General features: G+C 34.2%; 3 protein-coding genes across 3 annotated transcripts; 2 read left to right on the top strand and 1 right to left on the bottom strand.

The window, feature by feature from the left end:
- Positions 1-1,286: 1,286 nt before the first annotated feature.
- LOC132189976 (ethylene-responsive transcription factor 2-like) lies at positions 1,287-2,444 on the bottom strand. Its single transcript, XM_059604841.1, has one exon. The coding sequence runs from the start codon at positions 2,091-2,093 to the stop codon at positions 1,401-1,403; it is 693 nt and encodes a 230-aa protein (XP_059460824.1). The 5' UTR covers positions 2,094-2,444; the 3' UTR covers positions 1,287-1,400.
- A 12,440-nt stretch (positions 2,445-14,884) lies between these two features.
- Positions 14,885-16,136, top strand: LOC132189648 (ethylene-responsive transcription factor 5-like). Its single transcript, XM_059604398.1, has one exon. The coding sequence runs from the start codon at positions 15,054-15,056 to the stop codon at positions 15,957-15,959; it is 906 nt and encodes a 301-aa protein (XP_059460381.1). The 5' UTR covers positions 14,885-15,053; the 3' UTR covers positions 15,960-16,136.
- Positions 16,137-20,953: 4,817 nt separating this feature from the next.
- LOC132190073 (ethylene-responsive transcription factor ERF106-like) lies at positions 20,954-21,885 on the top strand. The gene has a single exon (XM_059604954.1). It carries the CDS (start codon positions 20,989-20,991, stop codon positions 21,724-21,726), a length of 738 nt encoding a protein of 245 aa, XP_059460937.1. The 5' UTR covers positions 20,954-20,988; the 3' UTR covers positions 21,727-21,885.
- The last annotated feature ends 640 nt before the right edge of the window (positions 21,886-22,525 follow it).

The following is a 22,525-nucleotide window of genomic DNA, read 5'->3' as shown; positions in this document are numbered from 1 at the left end:
TTTTATGAGTTTTGTTAGATTTATATATATATATATATATATAGAGTCCATTGTGAATGCTCTTATCCTCTCATGCTAACTAAAGGCTCCATTTGGCAATAGACTAGGTAGGTAATTTTTTGTTTGGAAATAATTGATGCAATATAAAATAGATAAAATTTTAAAATTTTTTATATGGAAAAGTGAAAAAAAATTATTTTGTAGTGAATTTTTTTATTTTGAATAATAATAAAAAGTGATTGATGTAAAATAAGAATGTTAGAAAGTTGAAAAAATGTTGGACTTTGGCGGATCCATTGCCAAATGGGGCCAAAGTGTTTAGGATATTGTGAGAGGATTCACATACAGTTTAGTTAATTTTATTTTTTGGTTTAGTTAAGAATTTATTTTTTTTAATTATGAGTAAATCTAAAAATTATATTTTTATTCCACAAGTATTTCTTAATGTTAATGTTGTAATTTAAACCAATTCTTGGATTAGTCATTGTTAAAAAAATATAAAATATAAAATAAAATAAATCAATGGGTTAATTGAAACCACTACATCATTATTGTGAGATAAAAATATAGTTTAGAATATTTATTCATTTTTCTAAAACAGATATATCTCTCTCTATTTTAGCTATTCAATTTCAGTATTTTATTTAAGATTTCTTTATTCTTTATTGAGGAGGGAATGTTAGAGATAAAAAAAAATACCTTTTTTTATTATTATTATATTTTTTGTGTGAACCCGCTCACCAAAATTCTCTTCAAATTTTGGTGAAAAAATTGAAGAAAATTACCATTTTCACTCTTATGTCGCTTTCGTGTCCCTTCAAGAATAATATAGTTCTTAAAATTATCATTGGGCTTTTTGTTTTTTTATCAAATGGTGATTTTAAAAGCCAAATTATTTTTAGAAGGACATAAGAATGACACAAGAATAATGTCTAGACTTACCCCGGAAAAAAAAATATATATATATACTATAATCGACTTTGATTAGTTGATAAAATATCATAAAACTGATTATAATTTAATTAAAATAAAATCATGATTGAATGAGTCATTTGTTGAAATAGTTACACTTGTGTTTTAGTCTCACTCACATTCAAAATTGTAAATTGTATTATAAGAAAAGACACTTCAATTAAGAGCTTCTCATACACAATCCAAACGGCAAACTATTTCTCTTCATAGTCTTTGCTATGTTTTACAATTTTACAACATTGTAACAAAAGCTCTATGAAATGGGAATATTATAAATTTTTTTTTTTAATTTTTTTTTTTTTAAAAAAAAAAAAAAAAAAAAAAAAAAAGGGAAAAATCAGATTTGCACAACCTCACTTTGTACATAAGCAACCAAACAAGTCCCCGTGATTTTTTCTTGTTCCTTGTATGAGATTCCAATTCTTAAGTTAATTAACCAATAATTGATCAGAAATTGGAAGTGGCCCCATTTGCTGTTCCAGCTGAAACGGATTCAAGTCTCTCTCCATTTCCAACTGGGCTTCCAAGCCTTTCGTCCTCTTGGAGGAGCTGCTATCCCAAGCCGGCTCCTGATCTCGGCGCTTGGCCGTGATCCTCACCGGTTCTGGGTCACCCAACCCAATCCGGTTTGGAAAATTAAGCAAAGCCTTGGAGCCGCGCATCCTATAAGCCGCTCGGTCATAAGCCACCGCAGCTTCCTCACCTGTCTCGTACGTGCCGAGCCACACTCTCGCGCCGTTCTTAGCCGGGTCCCGTATCTCAGCCGCGAACTTTCCCCACGGCCTTCGCCTCACTCCTCTGTAATGCTTCTTAATCACTTTCTTGTCACAATTCACAGCTTCTCGTTGAGCCAATCTCATCGGCTCGGCTCCCGTGATTGGCGCCAGCTCCAACACGTCTCCCTGCTCCGCCTTTATGTTGGTCGCCGTTAAATCTAGCGGAGACCAGCCAAAACTGACGGCATCACGTAGGGAATTGTAGACAATCATGTCCTCAGAGTCGTTAACTTGGAACGGCAAGTCTCCCCACTGCTCAGTTAAGCAAGGGAAGAGACCGCCCAAGCCTGAGCCTCGATGACAAATATGAGGAAAACTAAACCCACCCAAGGTAGCTCCGTTCATGTTTGTGTAGTTTCAGGCCTAAAACGGCTGAGTTTTGGTGTGATAAGAGGGAGAGACAATTCTGGAACAAGAAGGTTTTGAAGGTATTTTATAGTGGGAGAGTCCAGGTAAGATATTTATTAGCTTCTTGCATTTTCTCTTTCTTTGACATTTCCTGGAGCAAGTGGGCAAATAGGAGGAAGTGGAGGTTCAGTCGCGTGAGTGATTTCGTCGCAGCTGAGAAACTGACGCACTCTGCTGACGTTGGTTTTGCGCCACGTTCGTGCGAGACACGGTGGATAAAGTGAACGACTTGGAATTCAACGTGTGAGTCTCTCTTGTGATAAAGTAGAAATAAAAGCGTACGGAATTTTTCTGTGGTTTGGGTTTTTCGAATCATGATAATGTTGTTTCATAATTAATTAAGAAAAATGAAAATTTTTGGCCCAGTTTTTGTGATTTCATGCAATTTTAATAGTATAAAATTCTCCCCCAACTCAATTTATTAATGATCTATCTAAAACTATATATAATTTTTATAGTCACATAATCAATTTGTCACGTTAAAGACAAGTGTCATGTGTTAAAAAAAAAAAAAAAAAAAAAACAGTTGTCTGACCACTCAAAGCAGAGGTGGTTAGACCATTCCCAAAAATCCTACTAAAGGACCACCTCCGAAATTCCAATAACACTTGGTATTTACATGGTGCTTATAACATATAGAACAATGAATGGGCCATTTCAAAAATGCAAATTATTGTATTATCTAAGCATGGTAGGTGCAAAAAGAATATTCCTTATATAAATAAAATTAAAAAAAAAAAAAAAATGGGCAGTTTACCCACAAATATAATATTATAGCAATAAGAAATTACAAAAATAGATATAATATTTGTGAGAAGTAGAGAAAAATTGGTTAAGGATAATAACAGTCCCAGTCGGGAGTAGCGAAAGGGTTAATGTCCCCCAGTCCCCCCCGCCCCCACATCTATTATTGGAGATTTTTAGGTCCGCCAGAAGGGAAGGAAGGAGACCCGAGAGGAGCAATTAATCCACTTGCAAGGGCGGTGGGCCTGTTTTATTGTTTGTCCCCTCACGGTTGGAGTTCCTGTTAACCACTTTTTTTGTTTTTTATTTATTTTTAGATTCCTCTTTACAACTTGAAACGCCAAGTTGTCTTGAGTGTTTATTTTATTTTTGTCGTCATTAAGAAAGTTTTTTATTGTTACGGATATATAAATAAAAGTTTAGGAACAATAAGTTAATCTGACTTTGCAATTTTCTTGTGATTAATTAGTTTAGTATTTGTTCAAATCATTGTCTGGATAACATGTAACTCATTGCCATGGAATCTACAAATTAAACAAAAATAAATAAATAAATAAAAATGAATGGAATCTACCCAATCAAGAGAGAAGGTAGCTATACAAAGATGATCATGTTTAAATAAAAGCCATAATATTTATCTTAAGATGGAGAGGGGCCACTCTACAAAGCTAATAATTTTTTATACGACTTTCGAGTCAAACATAAAAATAACGAGTTAAGATTTTATATATTCAGGTTGACTTGAATTAACTCGTTTAATAAAAGTATTAATCCCAAGACAACGACTTTAACCCATGAATGACCCGTATAACTTATATAAATAATTTTCTCTTTTTTTTTTTACAATAATCCCAAAAGGAGAGACTAAAATACATATAAATGTATTTTTTACATAAAATTCATATAACTTCAAATTTATTTTTTATTCAAATTCATACACATGTCGAAACGGGTCAAACGGTTCATTTTTGTGTCAACCCAACATGACCTATGTTGTCTATGACTTGAATTCTCAAGTTTGAGATCTTGAATTTAGTTCCATGTACAACAGCCTATTTAATAAATGAGTTATGTAAGTTGGATCAACTCAGCACAACATTTTTATTAAACAGGTCAACACATAATTCTGTGTTACCTACTAATTTAAATAACTCGTGGCAATATTGGGGAATTCAAATCATTTAACTAAATGAATTGGGATTGAATTAACATGTAAATCAACACGACCTAAACCGACAACACAAAATTACCCTAACCAATCCATTATTATCAAAACATGGGACTCATGCTACACCTCCCAAAAGGATCCTCTCCATTTCAAAGGAAATAGAGAGGAACTGATTATGCAAAATAAGAGGACAAAATGGTCTCAAAAAAATAAAAAAGACTATTTTGCCCTCCTATATTGTACTAACGGGTTCCTCTCCATTTCCCTTTCAATACACCTCATCCTTTCTTCCTATCCTTAAATTACCTCACAGAAAAAACAATTAAAAAAAAAAAGCAAATAAAATAAAATAAAATTTCTAAATAGATAATGGAGTTTAGTAGTTTACCATTGCCCTCCTGATCAACTGATGCATAAGACCTCGCTCATTGGGGCAAACTTGGAAATGGAGATGATCCATTTAGTTATTTTTAGGATGCAGTCATTTTACATTTTCTTTAACAAAAATGCCCCCTTAAAGTATTCAAATAATTGATAAACATGTGAATCACTAAATAACAATATACCTTGTGATTTGTATGATCAATTCATGTTTCCCTCTCAACACTTTTGTTTTCTAGTTTGTACGATCAATCCTACCTTGTTCGGAGGGCATCTACCGTGTGAAAGCCGGAAGGCTTGGATAGGGACATGACAACCCCCTCCTCCGCCATAATTCTCCTATCAATTTCGTAATACTAACAACCAATGGGGGGTCTACATTTTTCCCTATCATTTCGAATTATCGATCATGGGCAAAAGCTAAGGTGCTCCGGGGACCGGGGTGGTCATCATCAAGGCTTGCTGCACGCCCAAAGCACCATGCTCTGTTTTCATGCGAAAAATGAGTGAAACAGAGGTACAACTAAGAACGTTAAGTACTTCATACTGCTGGAAAAAACGGTCTTTAGGGACGACCCAATGTATGATCAGTAGTGACGAGAACCATTATCTGTCATTTAAGGATTTATTAGCGACAACAATTATCATTGCTAATAGCATTGAAAGTGGTCCCTAAAACTACTTTTCATGAGATGGATTGTTTTTGCTATTATCAAGTTATCAACTACCACATTAAGTTGTCGCTAGTTTTTTATTTTTTAATTTTAAAAAGGAAACCTTACAAAATATTATTGAACTACTAAGCCATTTAAAAAGATTTTCTAAATTTTAAAACCTTTCAATTTTACTCCATGAACTTTCAATTTGATGCAATCTACACCCCTCCGTCAGTTTTTGAACAGTAAATGTGATGAAATAGTCTTTATATCCATTAAAATTTTATAAAAAATCAAATTTACCCTTATTTTCAATTAAAAATTTTTTTAAAAAAAAATTGAAGGGTAATTTGATTTTTTAGTGGTTTCCATTAAGGTTTAATGGCAAAAATTGACTGAGGGAGTCAATTGTATCGAATTGAAACTTCAGTGAGTGAAATTGAGAGTTTTTAGAATTTATGGGTCTTCTCAAAACGTGTGGTAGTTTAAGAATTTAAGTGAAGTTATTAAAAATAAAAAATAAAATAAAAAATAAAAAAAGTTACTAATGGGCTAATAGGATATCTGCTTTACAGGTTACCGCCTGGGCTTGGACAGCTGGACTTGCCATCCCTTGGGACAGGCCTCTTATCCAAGCCCAGCGATAGAAACCCGGGCCTATCAGTTCGGATCTGTCGAAAAAAAAATAGTTAAAAAAGTTCAACGCACGTGTTTCAAACAGAAGGTTTGACCCAAACAGTCCGCTGATTCGATTATCTGCGGGCGGTCGCAGCGTGCGTTTGCCCCACACGACTCTCGAGTCTAAAGTCTCGAGGTCTGACTCTTCACCGCAAAGTTTGAGTGAGCTGCTAAACGACAAAGGGGAGCAAGCATATACAAGGTGGGACCCATATGTTAAAGATGGGACTGGAATCTGGCTATGAGTTACTTTGTGGGCCCCGGCCTCCTGACGTTTGTCTTTCTTTTGTTTTTTAGCCAGCAATGTGAAGTACTTGAAACAAACAAGTATAACCACGTCGGCCATTAAGCCCTTAACCCCTTCCTAAGATGCATGACGTGCATCACTGGGTCCTGCTGTGCCATTCATAATAAATAATATTTTAAGGTTTAAAGCTCAGATTTTTTTTTTTTTTTCTCTTTTTTTAAAGAAACTTAAACTAAGTTATATGTATAACTTTTATATATAGTCATTCCACCACGTGTCTGTTGGGTAGGTGATCATCGGTTTAGGGATTGTCAGTTGAACCATCTTGAAGAAGGGATGACCCAACAAGCGTAGAGATGACCAGTCGAGTGCAGACCGTCTTGAGGGCTGAATAGATCTTCCAAAGGTTAAGTGATTACAAGCTCTATTGAGCTTGACTAAGTTTTTGTGGGCTCGAGGACCTTAAAAATTAGCGGGATGTGGAAGTAGTCGTTGAAAAGAGGATAATGGTGTTGATTGCCAAGTGCCTACCACCTCCAAAAAAGACTTAAAAAGAGAGGTAATATAATCAGTTTTAACATTAATTAATTAATTAAATATGCAACGAATTACAAACATGTTCAAAGTAAGATTAGTAAAGCCTTTACTGATAAATTAGGATCATCTTTATTTCATTTAAATTAAAAAATATCTAATTAATTATAGTAAAGAGGCATTTTTATTCCTTCTCAATTCATTTTCAAATAAACAACTAAACAAGAGAAGATCTTATTCCTTATAATGACTGATTGCCCATAGCTCATATGCATTGCATGTCAGCAAGAAATTCTCCGAATCGGAAGACCTTCGAATCCTTTAGTGTCCTACAAATATCTGCACATTATCCTAAAATAATTAATCCCCAATTTGTAGGACATTAGGATAATGAATATCTGCACATTATCCTAAAATAATTAATCCCAATTTGTAGGACATTAGGATAATGAATATCTGCACATTATCCTAAAATAATTAATCCCAATTTGTAGGACATTAGGATAATGAATATCTGCAGGATAATGTGCAGATATTTGTAGGACACTAAAGGATTCGAAGGTGTTCGGGAGAATTTCTTGCTGACGTACATTCAATGCATACTAGAACTCTGGGCAATCATTCATATAGTACAGATCAACGGCTCACAATGCATCCTTACACAATCTGATTAATTATCCAGGTAGTGGGTACCACAACATGCATGCTAATGTCTATGAGAAATGCTAACAGATCAATACTAACATGAGGTGAGGATTATTTATTAGTATTATAGTTCTATTATGGTTTAATACCCGCTTTCCGCTTCAAACTATCACATAATTGATAATATTTTTTAAACTTTCAATTGTAACAATGTCCCTCCAAATTACCAATCAATTGTCAATACACCCACTAATGACGAAAGAAAAATGTTAGTTTTACAAATAAATGTTACAAAAAACTTTTACAACATGATGTGGCACAATATGATTGGGTTTCTCAAAAATTAAATTTATCTCATTTCTAAGCATGTTGTAAAAATTTTTTTGTAAAATTTATTTGTAAGTCTAACATTTCTCATGAAAAAAATACCTTTAATAATTTTTTAATAAAAAAGAAAGGAAAAAAAAATTGAAGCTCGGCTACTTAGACAAACTCCCCCTCAAGATCATTCACAAACTCAATGAAAGCAAAAAGAAAACAAAAATCACGTCGGGTACAGTGCTTAAAGATTTGTCTGAATTGCCAATTAAAGCAATCTATTCATTAGTTAGTGTGATTGAACTCAATTTTCTTGTGATTCAGTTCGTTCAATCCATTGAATTGATGAAGAAGTATTCAAACGTCTTTTTTTTTTGTTTTTTTGGATGAATTCGACTCTGCTATAAATTTTGGCAGATTATGAAGAAATTTTCATTATTCTCATAGAAGGATACAATTACTTCTTGAATTTCGTTGATTTCTCATGGTTGTTTTCCGAATTTCAAAGCCAAATACATGAAAATTGTGAGCTTTTCTTGATTCAAAACCATTTCACCGAATGAGGGTGATTCCCCACCTTTTTTTTTTTTTTTTTTTTTTTTTTAAGTTTTAAATTGTTGTTTCTAATTTATAATGATATTTTTGTCTTATAAAAATATTTTAAGGCCATTTTTGTCTTTATGCTGGCTTTAGAGGGCAAAATGACAATTGATTGATAGTTGGGGAGGGGGGGGCATTGTCAATTTTTTTTTTTTTTTTTTTAAATTTAGGACATTGTCAATTGAGTAGTAGTTTAAGAGTGAATATATGAACTTTTCCCTAATAAATAATATTTTAAGGTTTAAGCTCATTTTTTTAAAAAAAACATTAAACTAAGTTATATGTATAACCTATTAGAAGTACCTTTCCTTTTATATATGGTCATTCCACCACGTGTCTGTTGGGCTAGTGATCATCGATCTAGGGATTGCCAGTCGGGCCATCCTGAGAGGGATTGAGATCCCCTCCAATTACTCAAAATTGAAGATTCTTATATTACGAAATCATGTCCCTTCATTTTAAATTTAATGGTCTATAAAATCATTTAAACCTCGGTAAAACAAAAGCCAACTTAAAATCAAAATTTAATGCATCAGTTATACAAAAACAGCTGGCATTTTATAGACTATTGGATTTAAAATGAAGGGCCACGATTTCATAACATGAGAATCTATAATTTTGAGTAATTAGATGAGATCTCAATCCTCTTGAAAGAGGGATGACCCAACAAGCATAAAGATGACAAGTTTGGCACAGATTGTCTCGACTCTCGAGAGTTAAATAGATCTTTCAAAGGTTAAAGGGTTATAGACTCTATTGAGGTTGACTAAGTTTTTGTGGGAATAGGATCATCTCCATTTCAAAATCCCTCTATTTCCTCTATTTAGTGCATTTTGAAAGGTATTGCATTTAATGCACTACTATCATTAAAAATTTTGGACAACACTACCCTTCAAAATGCACTAAATAGAAGAAATTGAGGGATTTTGAAATGGAGAGGATCCTTTTCCGTTTTTGTGAGGCTCCAAGAAGCTTTGAATAGATGGTATCATTAATATTTGTTACTTTCCCTAAAAGGAAAAAAAACAAGGATAATTTGTCTTAGAAGTTCAAGAGGATTTGTCTTACGAATACAAAATTTCTCCTAAAAAAGAGAGATATAGGTGGCGTTTGATAACTTTCTTAAGAGATTATTTTTTGTGTTTTGGTTGAAAAATATTTTGATACTACATAAAGATGAAAATAACTTTGAATTTTTTTGTGAAAAAAGTTATTTGTTAGTGTTGACGTTTTTGAATAAAAAGAAAAATAGGAAGTAAGCACAAATTTGAGATTTAAAGATAAAAATGTAGCTAATAAAAATGGTAATAGGAACCAAAATTTTTTATTTATCCGTTCAAATAAATAAATATTATTTATTTATTCATTTTCAACTGTCCTTAATATGGCATTGTTTCCTTTATATTTCATGTTTATGTTTATGTAATTCCTCATTTCTCCTTTCCCACATTAAAAAAATAAAAAAGCACCCAAGTGGAAGCTACGTAGTTGTTCAAAAGAGGATATCAATGTTGATTGCGAAGGGCCTACCACCTCCAAAAAGACTTAAACGAGAGGTAATATAATCAGTGTTAACATCAATTAATTAATTAATTATGCAACGAATTACGAACGTGTTCAAACTTCAAAGTACGATTAGTAAGCCCTTAATTGCCCACATGCGTTGAATGTCAGGAATAAATTCTCCAGAAGACCTTCGAATCCTTTACAGTATCCTACAAATATCTGCACATTATCCTAAAAATATTAATCCCAATTACAACTCTGGCCCTCTGGGCAATCACTCATGTAGTACAAATCAACGGCTCACAAAGCATCCTTACACAATCTGATTAATTTATCCAGGGTAGTGGGTACCACAATATGATATTATCTATTGTAGAAAATTCAAACTTTTATAAATTGAAACTCTCAAGAATCCACACAATTCTTGAAAAATCGAACAAACTCTGCAGAGTTCAAGGAATATTATATTTCATTAGATGTTATTTTTCAATTGTCATGTTCAAATAAATTCAGCACCGTTTCCATCACCAATTTATTTTAGGGTTAAATACCTTATTTATCTCTAAGATTTTATAATTTTATTTTTTGATTCTTATGGTTTAATTTTTATCACATGAGGTTTTTCTTGTTTGCCTAAAGACCAAGATGATCCTTCCATCCATCTGCTATTAGTTGACTTAATAGAAAACCACATCACTGATACATGGACTAATTATATTTTGACATATGTCCTAATTGCCAAATCATCAAATATGACTGAATTTACTGAAAAATACTTTAAAAAAATAAAACTCTCTCTTTTGCGCCCCACAAAATCCCCAAACAAGCTTCATCGTGGCCGGGGAAGAAAGCTCGTGACCGGATATGGGGAAGAAGGCTGTGGTCAGAGATGGGGTTGGGTTCGAATGAGGTTTGGGGATTTTGTGGGGCGCAAGAATGGAAGAGAGGGTTTTATTTTTTTCCAAGTATTTTTCAGTATTTTAATTTAATACATGTGGAAAAATTTTATTAAGTGGCAGATGTGGAAATCCAATCATATTTGATGATTACTAAAAAAAAAAAAAAATCAACCCTTCGATTTTTCCTTCTTTTTTTTTAAAAAAAATATTTCATTTGAAAATTAAGGAGAAATTTGGAATTTTATAAAAAAGGTTAATGGGATAAAGGTCATTTTATCACTTTTAACATAATTTGACATTGGGGATACATCGCATCAAATTGAAAGTTCAGGGGTGAGATTGAGAGTTTTTAAAATTTAAGAGGACCTTCTCAAAATGCGTCCTAACTCAGGAGTCTAAAAGTAAAGTTTCTCTTAATTAATTTGTTCTTATTTTGAAAAGATAATTGTAACGACCAAAACGAAGGGTTAGGCTGTGCTATCACCCAAAAAAAACTATTTAATTCGGAACTTCTTCTTAAAATGTGATCAGATTATTACAAACTCTCTTTTTAAACCCATGACGTCCTCGTTAAAACCACGTCATGTGATGCTGACAGTACACCATGACATTATAACTTACTCTAATACAATTTGTAATGAGTTAGTAAAACGTTAATCATGTTTGTGCTATTTATATACAGTCAATACTATATGAGCAATTTCTCTTTGACCGTAGTCTTGTAATAATTGCGGCCTCTCATGCGAAGAATAGTCAGCATTAAAATTAATTATGAGCATTTTTTTTTTTTTTTTTTTGGTATATGGTTGGTTAAAAGTTTTAAATGAAAAGAAAGTCATTGTCGAGAATTAAAGAAGGGGATGGCGGTCCAACGCAGAAAACGGCAAGTGATTCAATTGATTTCATTCCAGGGGGGATGTGCATCCATGTTTATTTAGCTGACACCAACACAACAACTTGGTTCAAATGGGACACCAAACCAAACAAACTCAGAAAAAAGCAAGTTGACAAAAATGGCGTTTGCAAGTGGGGGGTGCCACTTGGCGGGCCTCATGGGCCTGGCCCCCACGCCACGCAACTTCCTCTGCGATTCACACAAAAACAAAAAGTCAATTTTCAACGTCACATGTTTTAGAATTCAATGTTGTGTGTCAAAGACATGACTTCTTCCTTGTTCTTCCTTTTCTTCTTTTCTTTCTTTTTTTATATGTTTTTTTTTGGTGGAAGGGTGAGTAGGAAAGGATTAAATAATAATAATAATAATAATAATAATAATAATAATAATCAGTCGACCATCAAAAGTATATACGGCCGCTCTATTGGGCACGTGCTACATTTCACCACTAAAGTCGACCTCCAAAAGTAATAGTGAGTTATATAATTATGTTGCTTTTCATATTTCTTTAACATATTTATATTATACTAGTTGGCGTAAAATGCTTTAGAATGATGATTATTTTTATTCTATCTGACTGTGATGTGATAGGTTATAAAGACGATAAAAAATTATTTTTCTCCTAAAAACCCTCTTCACTTTTGAAGAGATGGTTATATATTCTTCAAAAAAAATTAGAAAACAAGACATATGGTGGCCCAAAACATTTTTACAACATAGAGAGTAAGAACTTGATAAAAATATATTCAATTCTTATTGGTAATTATTAAAGATAATATGTGGGTTGTCTCACATTGCTCAAGTGAATAGAGGTTTTGTTCATTGGTTTATATAAAAGCCTCATTCTCTTGTCCCATATTGTTAAGATATAAGGAGATCATCTCCCTTTAGCTTCTATATAATGAAACTCTTATCAATTTTATGTACAATCAAATTATTCAATAAAGCAAGATGTAACCTATAGGGTTTTAGTGTGTGGATGTAGGCATATTGTCGAACTACCTTAATCATTGTGTTTCAATCTCTTTTATATTTCTTATTAGGAAAAAATATAAAAAAGCCTCCCAAACTACCAGTCGATTTTGATTTAGTCCTCTAATGTTCCAAAAGTGATAAAGTAGCCCCTCAAACTACCAAACTATTGCATTTTAGCCACTCCGTTAGTCAAAACCGTCAGTTTGGACGGAAACTGCAAAATGATGTCGTTTTGTTATGGCTAAGTTATTACAATACCCTTTTATGAAAAAAAAAAAAAAAAAATTACGAAAAATATAAAAAAGCTCTCCAAACTACCAGCCGTTTTCATTTTAGCCTTTTAATGTTCAAAAAGTGATAAAATAGCCCCCAACAAAATGACGTCGTTTTGTAGTTTCCGTCCAAACTAACGGTTTTGACTAACGGAGTGGCTAAAATGCAATAGTTTGGTAGTTTGGAGGGCTATTTTATCACTTTTGAAACATTAGGGGGCTAAATCGAAAACAGCTGATAGTTTGTGATGCTTTTTTATATTTTTTCCTTCTTATTATTTCGCAGAGACCTCATCCTCTTGAGCAGTGTGGGACAACCCACATATTATCTATAATAGTAATATACACATTTTTAATAAGTAGCATTTTTTAAATCATTCGATATAATAAATTGTTTGGATTTTGTAAATTGAGAATTCATAATTTTTTTAAAATTATAAAAAAACCCGTAAGAATATAGGAATGTGAACGTGTATAGCGTTATTCTTCTGCACCACGTAACCACCTGGCTTAGTAAAAACAAAAATAAAAATAGTTGAGTGTAAGTCCAAAAGTATATATATACACGGCTGCTCTAGTGAGCATGTGGGGTACATTTCACTGATAAAACATGCAGCTTTTGAAAATAAAATAAAGAATATATATATTTGGAGAGAAAAGAAGGAAAATTTATTCAACGGGGCGGACCAAACCAAGTTTAATCTAACAGCACGGGGATTTTGATCCTTGCCTTGGAGCAGTACAGCCTGTAGTTGACGTGATGGCTGTTAGAGTTGGACGTTGCAAATTGGCCTGTCAACTGTCAACTCACCCTTCCTATTCATCATTCATGAATCCATTTTCGGCCGACTAAAATATATATATTATATTATGTATATTTAAATAGTCATGCTAGTCATAATATATATATATATATATATTAGTTTAAATATAAAAAATCTAGAAGATATTTTATAGAAGATAAACGGTGGACATGTGGAGGGAAAATCAAACATGTGTAAGTTGAAATGTTTGAACCTTGGGACTTGGTACTTTTGATATTACAAACATTACCGACTTAATTTCTCTAGATTAATTATAAATTATAGATACAAAAGGTGTTCCAAAAAAGAAAGAAAGAAAGAGAAGAAGATGGATAGATACAAAGATATTATTAGGGTTCAATGGTGGCAATATCTTTGTCATAAATGTATTTTTTTATGAAGAATTTTGAAGGGGTCCAATATGCTTCAAGACTTTAAGTTTCGAGATAGACATTGATTCCAAACAGGATACACACTAATAACGATGTTTTGTCTAGTGCTCGCGGACGAGGTTCAATAGATAGAATCCGATCGCTGTCTCAAACCAACTACTCTCTAATTAGGGACGGATCCCTCCCACAAAAAATAAAAAATTGTTAAAAATATATATAAAAAAAACTTGATTATGATTGCTTCCTTAAAAAAAAGAATCAATTAATCAACCACTACAGTCTGACTCATCTAAAAAGAGAAAGAAAGGAAGAAGGAAGAAGAGAGAAGATGAAAGCAGCTAAGAGCTTTCGAGATTCTAGTAAGTTTTATGTCGAAAATGGAATAAAACTAACAAAGTTTGTTTATTACCAAGGGAAATCAAGTCAAAATTTTCTATGATCTTGGTCATTTTGACTTTAACATCTTTATTTTTCATTTTATTTTATTTGAGATATTTTGGGTTTACTCCAAATTAAAAATAGAGGATGGTAATCTAATATTTTCATAATAAATAATAAATCATATGTACTAATTTTTCAAGCATTGTCTATACTATTGAACAAGAAACCAGGTTGCTTATACTTTTTAAATAATAATCATACTGTCTCAAAAAATAAAAAATAAAATGCTGATGGTGACAATTTTTAGCAAAAAAAAAAGAAGCTCTCGTTACTATTAGAGTCATCTCTCTATCTAGTTCACTAAGACAATTATTATTATTATTATTATTATTATATTATAAGAGACAGTTTACATTTGGGATGACGAAAATTAAAACATAAATTATAATTATTTAGGAGCATAATAAATTAATAAAACTAATTAATATATCCTCTTTAATTTCGTCATCGCTTGCGCTGGAAGTATCCCGGAAAGTGATTAGTTCGGGGCATGGACCCTCCACAATTGTACCCAGCGATACCGACAAACAAACATACGTGAGATGGATAAGAAATACGATGCTTCTTTCCTCCATCCGGGAACCCGATGAGAAAGCCCACCCGGCTCCTTCCCCGCCGCAACAGAAGAACAGGACTCTTCCCCCCCTACCATTATATATATCCATCTCACTCCCTTCTTCCACTCAAATTCAAAGTCTTCTCCTTCCCATCTTTGAATTTCTCTCTCAACACTCTCCCCATCGATGGCATCTCGAGAGGAATCTTCAACCTTAGATCTCATCAGGCAACATCTCCTTAACGACTTTACCTCCATGGAGAGCTTCGTCTCCAGTCTCAATCTCTGTTCCTCTGACAACTCCCAAAACCAATCCACAGGAATTTCGGACCTCAAAAATGGTGGAATCTTTGATTACTTGCTACCCAAAGAAGAACCCATCGCCTGTTCTTCCAACTCTTCCAATTCTTCCGATTCTGCCAACCAAACCAAGCCTAGACCTTCCAACTTAAGCCACCGCCGGCCATCCATAAACGTTGCAATACCTCCGACAAGAACAACCTTCGGCGAAAATTCACAGCCGGGGCCCATATTGGCGGCGACTAAAAGTAGCCTGAATAACGTTTCGGATGATTCTGCCGAGAGTAAGCATTACAGGGGCGTCCGGCGCCGGCCCTGGGGGAAGTTCGCTGCTGAGATACGCGACCCCAACAGAAAAGGCTCGCGGGTGTGGCTCGGGACCTTCGATACCGCCATAGAAGCGGCGAGAGCTTACGACCGAGCTGCGTTCAAGCTGCGTGGCAGCAAAGCCATTCTGAATTTTCCTCTGGAGGTTGCTGGGAATTCCCTGGAGTATGATACTCCTGCACTGAGTCATCTCGGTAGGAAAAGAAGCAGAGAGATCGAGAGTGAGAAGGAAGAGAGGAAAATTCAAGCTGTGGAGAGTAAGGTGTTGAAGGTGGAGTCTGCGGAAGCAGTTCAGATTCAGAAGGTAAAGTCGTCGGAGATTGCTTTACCGGCGGCTGGTCCGTTGACGCCGTCAAGTTGGACAGGGGTATGGGATTGTGATGTTAAGGGAATTTTCAGCGTGCCTCCATTGTCACCGTTATCTCCATATCCTTCAATGGGGTATTCTCCGCTTATGGTTATATGAGACCACAGCATACTCAATTGGAGATGGTTGACGGAGTTCACTAAATTCGGAAACTTTGCCGGAAATCATTGGAAATATATATATATATAGTGTGTACTAAATGTAAATACTAGAGAGTAAAGAGGTTGCTTTGGATATTGTGATGTTGAATTTGTTTATTCATTCATCTCTTTAATTTATTAATTAGTATAGTACTAAGAAGCCAAATAAATATACTTAAAAAAATTTATAAACTGAAGTGATTGACCCGTGAAACTGAAGTGATTGACCCGTGAACGTCAACTAAAATTTTTTTTAGGTTTATTTATTTGGCTCTCTATCGCTCCTCTATAAATTAAGCGGAATGTTTTTTTTTCACCGGCTTGTATTCTGTTGTTTGATTTCTTTTTCTCATTTTAGTTCAAAATATATTGTTGATTTCTTGAATTCGGTTTTTGAAATTCAAAAGATTTCATTTTGTCTCAATCTTTTCCATAAAAGCAATATAAACCTTCTATCATTTTTTTTTTTTCTTTCTTTTCTTCTCAGTTCTCACTGATAACATGAGGAGGAACACGTGGTGCCACTAAGTAATAAACAATATTATCGTGCCAATAATTTTATTATAAATATTTTAGTTTAGTTTGTTGACGTAGTGGCAAGAATCAAAGGTTGAATTCTTTTTTGAAACAGGAGTTGATCCAATGGATCAGGACTGCCACATCAATAAAATATGATTAGAGTATAGTGTATAACATTTTTCTTTTATTTTAGTACACATAACAACTCAATCAGAGTCACTTAAGAAAAAATAAACTCAACCATAATCAATAAATCCTCAAATTCTCAAAGAATTGAACTTAAAATCCAGTCAAATTCGTCCGAAATCAAAGGCCAAAACAAAAGCATTAGGTTTTATTTGGTAGCAGGGAGCTTGATTTGGAGAAAATCAAGCGGTGCCGAACTTGATATCGGACAAGTTTGAGGCTTAAATCGAAAGGACAAGGCCGAATCGATAGGAAAAAGCAAGTTTATAGAAAACATGTTTAATATAAGCGACAATAATTGGGAAACTAGGATGCAGATTTTTTATTTTTTTGTTAATTGAATGAGGATTAATAGATATTATGTAAGTTTAACATTTAGGATATGCGGAACTCAAAACTCTTGAAAATTTTAAATCAACTGTGGTACTCGAAACTTCGAATGACTCGACCCGCATAATTAGGACAAGGCTTGGTAGGGTTTAAAGTGAAAGATAAACCAATCTGTTCCAAATTAGAAATTGGGTTCAAGTAAAAGCCCTTGTATGAGAAAAGTCCACCTTGTTGTGCACATGTGATATGATATGATAAACTTTGAGATGGCCCCATCATTTGCTTACATTATTCAAACAGTAGAGATGACAATCGATCATTTGGCTTACATTTTCTTGCACGCAAGAAGATTGAGTTTGTTATGATCGCCTATACGTTAAGGAATTGTTGGTTTTGTCCATATATTAAACTTCCCTATGAGATGAAATCAGAAAAGAGAAAAAAAAATTAAAATAAATATAGCCGTTACGTGTGGAGACCATATTGCATATCAACAAGCTTTCAAAGTCCGATCGTTAAAAAAGTTCAAGACCATGGCAGGATCAAGCTCAATGGCTAAACCTACACAAGGTCCAAGACTAACAGCAAGATGTACCTTTATCTCCATGGAATGCACCATAAGTTATCTCCTCTTTAGCCTAGGATTTCAAGCACTCTCCTGTATATACTCTCACACTTTTACCTTGTATCGATTTAATTTTACTAGCTTTCCTCTCCCTTTTGACTGATTTGGACGTCAAAGTGTCTCTGCCTCTGGTTTCTTGGTTGACGGCCTTCTGATGACTCATCCCTTATTTTGCAGACAGAGCTTCTCCATAAAAGCGGCTTGAAATCACTATGGATATTCCTTTTTTTTTCTTTTTTTTTTTTCCAATCAAATAAGGAAAATAGGTTACAAAGGATCATACTAAGAAAAAAGGGTGGCCAACCCAACAACTAAGCCCAAATAAAAAATGCAGTACAAATACAGTAACAATAACAGACAGTACACTACGGATATTCCTTGCATCAACATCGTGCATTCAAGGGGTAGTGGGGTAGTAGAGTATGTAATGTAAATAGTAAAAGATGTTTATAACTAAAATATATTTTAATTATTATGTTCAGTTAATTAATCTTAAAACACTTTGTATATTTATATTTTTGCATGTATGCTCTAGTGTTTTCTTTTCTTTCATTTTATATAAATTCATATGTATCCATTTCTACGTTTTATGGATATTTTGTGGTTTTGTTGTATCTATCCCCCCCAAAAAAAAATCTTTATATATATATCTTTTGTGGATAAATCCACAAAATAATCTTAATAGTTATAAGGTAAGGAATGATAGAGGCCATTGAACCACGGATCTAGCTTAGGTGCAGTAATGCAAAACTACTGCACTATGCAGTAGCCCAAAATGACCTAGTTTGGGATTGTTTTGGGCAATAAAAAACTATTGTTTTTAAAGTAATAATATAATATTTATTAAATATTAAAAAAATCAACAATTAAAAAATAAAAATATTAAAAAATTAAAAATATTAAAAAAGTAAAAGCAAAAAAAAAAAAATGAAAGAAATGGCTCCAGCCACTCCCTTGTCCACAAATGGGGTGGCATTTGTGTCTGGCCACCCCATTTTGGCCTCCAGTCACTCCTTTCATTTTTTTTTTTTTGTTTGCTTTCTCTTCTATTTTTTTTTTTTTAATATTTTTAGTTTTTTAATATTTTTATTTTTCTTTAAAAAAAAATAATCTTTAAGTGCCCAAAACAACCCCAAAGGGCTACTGCACAGTGCGATAGTTTTGCAATACCGCACCTAAGCCAAATCCTTGAACCACTCCCCCCTCTCTCTTGGAGCCACTCATTCATTACCACGAAAAAAGAAACATAGAATTAATTATCATATTGAAAAAGGGTTTTTATTTTTCAATGTTTCCATTAATTCTCATATTCTTAACTACGAAATGAAGAGGATCCTACTAGCTACTAGCTAAGAAGAAAGGTACCCATATTTCATTTATTGTGATGTTGAATTCAATCATAGCTCTTTATTGTGCCTCCAAGAGACTACTTGGCCAGAACCAATTTTACAGTAAGAATTTAAATTTATTGCATTTAAAGATATAATTGGTGTAAACGAGCCGAGCTTGAGCGAGCTTTCTTTGTTCAGGCTTGGCTCGTTTAAATTTTACTCGAGTTCGAGCTCGAGTCGAGCTCAAGGGCGAGCCAAAAAAATCGAGCTCGAGCTAATAATAAGTTGAGCCGAGCCAGCTCGCGATCTGGCTCTTATATTTAATGTTTTTGTTTAAAAAAGAAAATTAACTTCAAGTACTCTTAAACGGCTTAAGAAGTTAGTTTGTATATGAGTATTTGCTTAACTTGGCTAGTCGAGTATGGAACTTGAGTCAATACAGCAAAACATTTGGTTTCAAAGAGAGAGGATACGCATCCTTTTATAGATAAGCAAACTTAGAGATTAATGTTTTCTTAACAATGTGGGACAAGTTAACAGATTGCATTTAGACTGCATTGGGACAACACTCCCTACAAAAAACTATTTTTTCAACGTCTCTCTCTCAATCCCCCTCACCAGTCATAGCGCATCTTCCACCTGAACTCTCATTTCCCACTCTCTCACTCTCGCTCATCAAACAGGTAGTAATAGTGTTTGGGTCTGTATGATTCTTCAATAGTTTATGTCTTTTGCAATCTCTCTCAATAGTTTCTGCTTGATTCTTCTTCCTTTCGTTTGGGTCTGCTCTAATTGAATCGAGGTCTTTTTAATGATTGTTCTCTCTCTTTCTTTGATCATGAAGGGTTTATAATTTTTCATTCTCTAACGCTTAAATATAAATGCAATTTTAAGATTTTAATAATTATGAGATTTATAATTAATTATATATTACTTAGTTTATATATATATATATATATATATATATACACACACACACACACGAGCTTATACGAGCTTGCTCACGAGCTTAGCCGAGTCAAGCTAAGCTTGCTTCGTTTAATATTCGAGCTAGGATTTGTGTGCCCGAACTTGCTCGCGAGACGCTTCGCTCACTTAACAGCCCTAGATATAAATAAAGTCAATATTAACACATTTTTAAAAAAAATTTAAATAATGCAATATCATACGTACCGTTAGATGCATCAACTAACCATGAAATCAAGCCTATTTAAAGACGAGTAAAAATGTAAAATCAATATATAATACATCAGAATTCAATAATAATAATATCAAATTAGCCGACGTCCACCCCTTTTTTCCAAAAGAATTTATTTTTCTCTTTTTTTGGTTATGTATCATTTTCTTCCGGTTGAACAAGTTGATGAGAGGTGGGAGCTAAGGGACAGCTTTCCATATAGCTAGCATCTGATCACTTTTCAGTTCTCATAGCTTTACTTTCTTTGTTTCTTTCTTTTTTTTTTTTCTTTTTTTTTTTGTCTTGTTTTATCAGTCGGTTAGGGCCCCCTATAAAACAAGTTGCAGATTTCTTAGTACCCAAACAGTCACTTGTGTGTTGGCAAATAGCCAGCTACATGCCATGCCGAGTACCCACTTGTTTATTCACTTTTTGTTTCCAGTGTGGGACGCTTCGCTTTCATTTCAATTCAGATATTATAGACACTCCCCTTCATCTTCTATTTAATGTCAAAGAGGATAAGATTATTATTATTATTATTATTATTATCGTTATGCACTTGCAACTTGGTGAAAACCTCCTGCCCAATTTGCTTGCATCTATTGTAGGCTACACCATAAATTATGGTGAGTCCCACGTCACAGAAGATGCTTTTTTCCTTGGACATATATATTATTTTCAGCAATTTGGATTTGCACAAAAAATGATGAAATGACGATATTACCATTGCAAAGTGCAAACGGGAAAGAGATTTTATATAAACCCCCCCTGCTTTTAGCTTACGAATATTCAAATAGTACTATCTATCTTTTTCTCTGAAATGGCAACACCGAATGAATCCTCTGCTCTGGAGCTAATCCGGCAGCACCTTCTCGGAGACTTCACCTCCACGGATTCCTTTATTACCAACCTCTGTGTTAATACCTCTAAACCCTCTTCCTCCTACCTTCCGCTCATCAAACTTGAGCCGGAAAGTTCCCAGTCGGAATCTGAGTCCCACTCTCCCATTTCGGATCCGAGCTGCCATAACCCAGAATTCGAAGCCTCCAATTTCGAAACAAAACGGTTGCTAAAGAAGGCCAGGCGGTCCGAATCGCCTGAACCGGCTAAAGGGTCGGAGCAGAAGGCGTCTGATTATGGCGGCGGTCAGGGCAGGCACTACAGGGGAGTTCGGCGTCGGCCGTGGGGGAAGTTTGCGGCGGAGATCCGAGACCCGACCCGGAATGGGAGGCGGGTTTGGCTTGGAACGTTTGACACTGCTGTTGGTGCTGCCAAGGCCTACGACTGCGCCGCCTTCAAGATGAGGGGTCGTAAGGCCATACTGAACTTTCCTTTGGAGGCCGGCCAGTCTGCGGTGAACACCTTTGGGGGACGAAAGAGGAGGAAAGAGAACAGAGAGGTGGCGGTGCCGGAATCCGACGAAGTGGCGGTGGAGAGTTGGATGGTTTGGGATCAAGCGGAAGAGGTAGAGGAGGAAGAGGAAGAGGAGATTACTGTGCTTGATGATGCAGATCAACGGTCAGGGTTGTCTCGAAAACCAGTTGTCACCACGTGTTAATATGCTATTAGGTGTATTTTGTAACAAAGTTAAATGTTAATTATGTTATGGTTCATGCGGAAGTTCACGTTGTTCAAATTGCTAATAATTCGAACAGTAAAGGCAAGCAAGTTAATATAAAATGTCTACATGTTCATATAAGTGATTATATTTTTCTTACGTTTACTGTCCGAATTACTAACGATCTAAAAAATAAAATTGCTAAAACAAAAGGTTAGGTGATGCTAAGGTGGAGGGTACAAATATGTTACTCCATTCCCACGAGCTACGACTTTAGGGAATAAGGGTTGGTATTGGTCAAGCTAATGAGGTTGGCTGGAAAAATAAATATATATATATATGTATAAAAATTAGCTGGAAAAAAGAAAGGAGTGAAGTAAACTATGGCCCAGTGTTGTGCTGTACAAAATTAGAATTTGTAGTACAATTCCTCCACTATCTGCAAATTATTTGCAATATTTCAGACCCCCTTTTTTTTTTTCACATAAGTGACAGTTCATTATGGTAATTTTTGGTACATATATTTTTAAAAGAAATGCTATAGTGTAATAAAAAAAAAAAAAAATTATTTTTGACCTATAAAAATATTAGGTAGTAAAAGGTCATAGGTCTTATTCATAGTTGCTATAACCTCACACACTGATGAGACTTGTGACCTCTTGCCACTTAAGATTTTTATGAATAAAAAATAGTCTTTTTATTGCACTATAACATATCTCTATTTTTAATTTTATGTTAAGTTAGTTTACCAGGGTTTAAGACTGGTCCAATATTTACCCTTTTCCTTGCCGTCAAAGTT

This window comes from Corylus avellana, chromosome ca8 (assembly GCF_901000735.1).
Source record: "Corylus avellana chromosome ca8, CavTom2PMs-1.0".
NCBI classification, from domain to species: domain Eukaryota; kingdom Viridiplantae; phylum Streptophyta; class Magnoliopsida; order Fagales; family Betulaceae; genus Corylus; species Corylus avellana.
The sequence above is the reverse complement of the archived record's forward strand: the minus strand, read 5'-3'. Positions and strand labels throughout refer to the sequence as shown.

Bases quoted from the DNA above. Each gene is read 5' to 3' on its own strand.
- LOC132189648 (XM_059604398.1), top strand. From the start codon at position 15,054: ATGGCATCTCGAGAGGAATCTTCAACCTTAGATCTCATCAGGCAACAT.
- LOC132190073 (XM_059604954.1), top strand. From the start codon at position 20,989: ATGGCAACACCGAATGAATCCTCTGCTCTGGAGCTAATCCGGCAGCAC.
- LOC132189976 (XM_059604841.1), bottom strand. From the start codon at position 2,093: ATGAACGGAGCTACCTTGGGTGGGTTTAGTTTTCCTCATATTTGTCAT.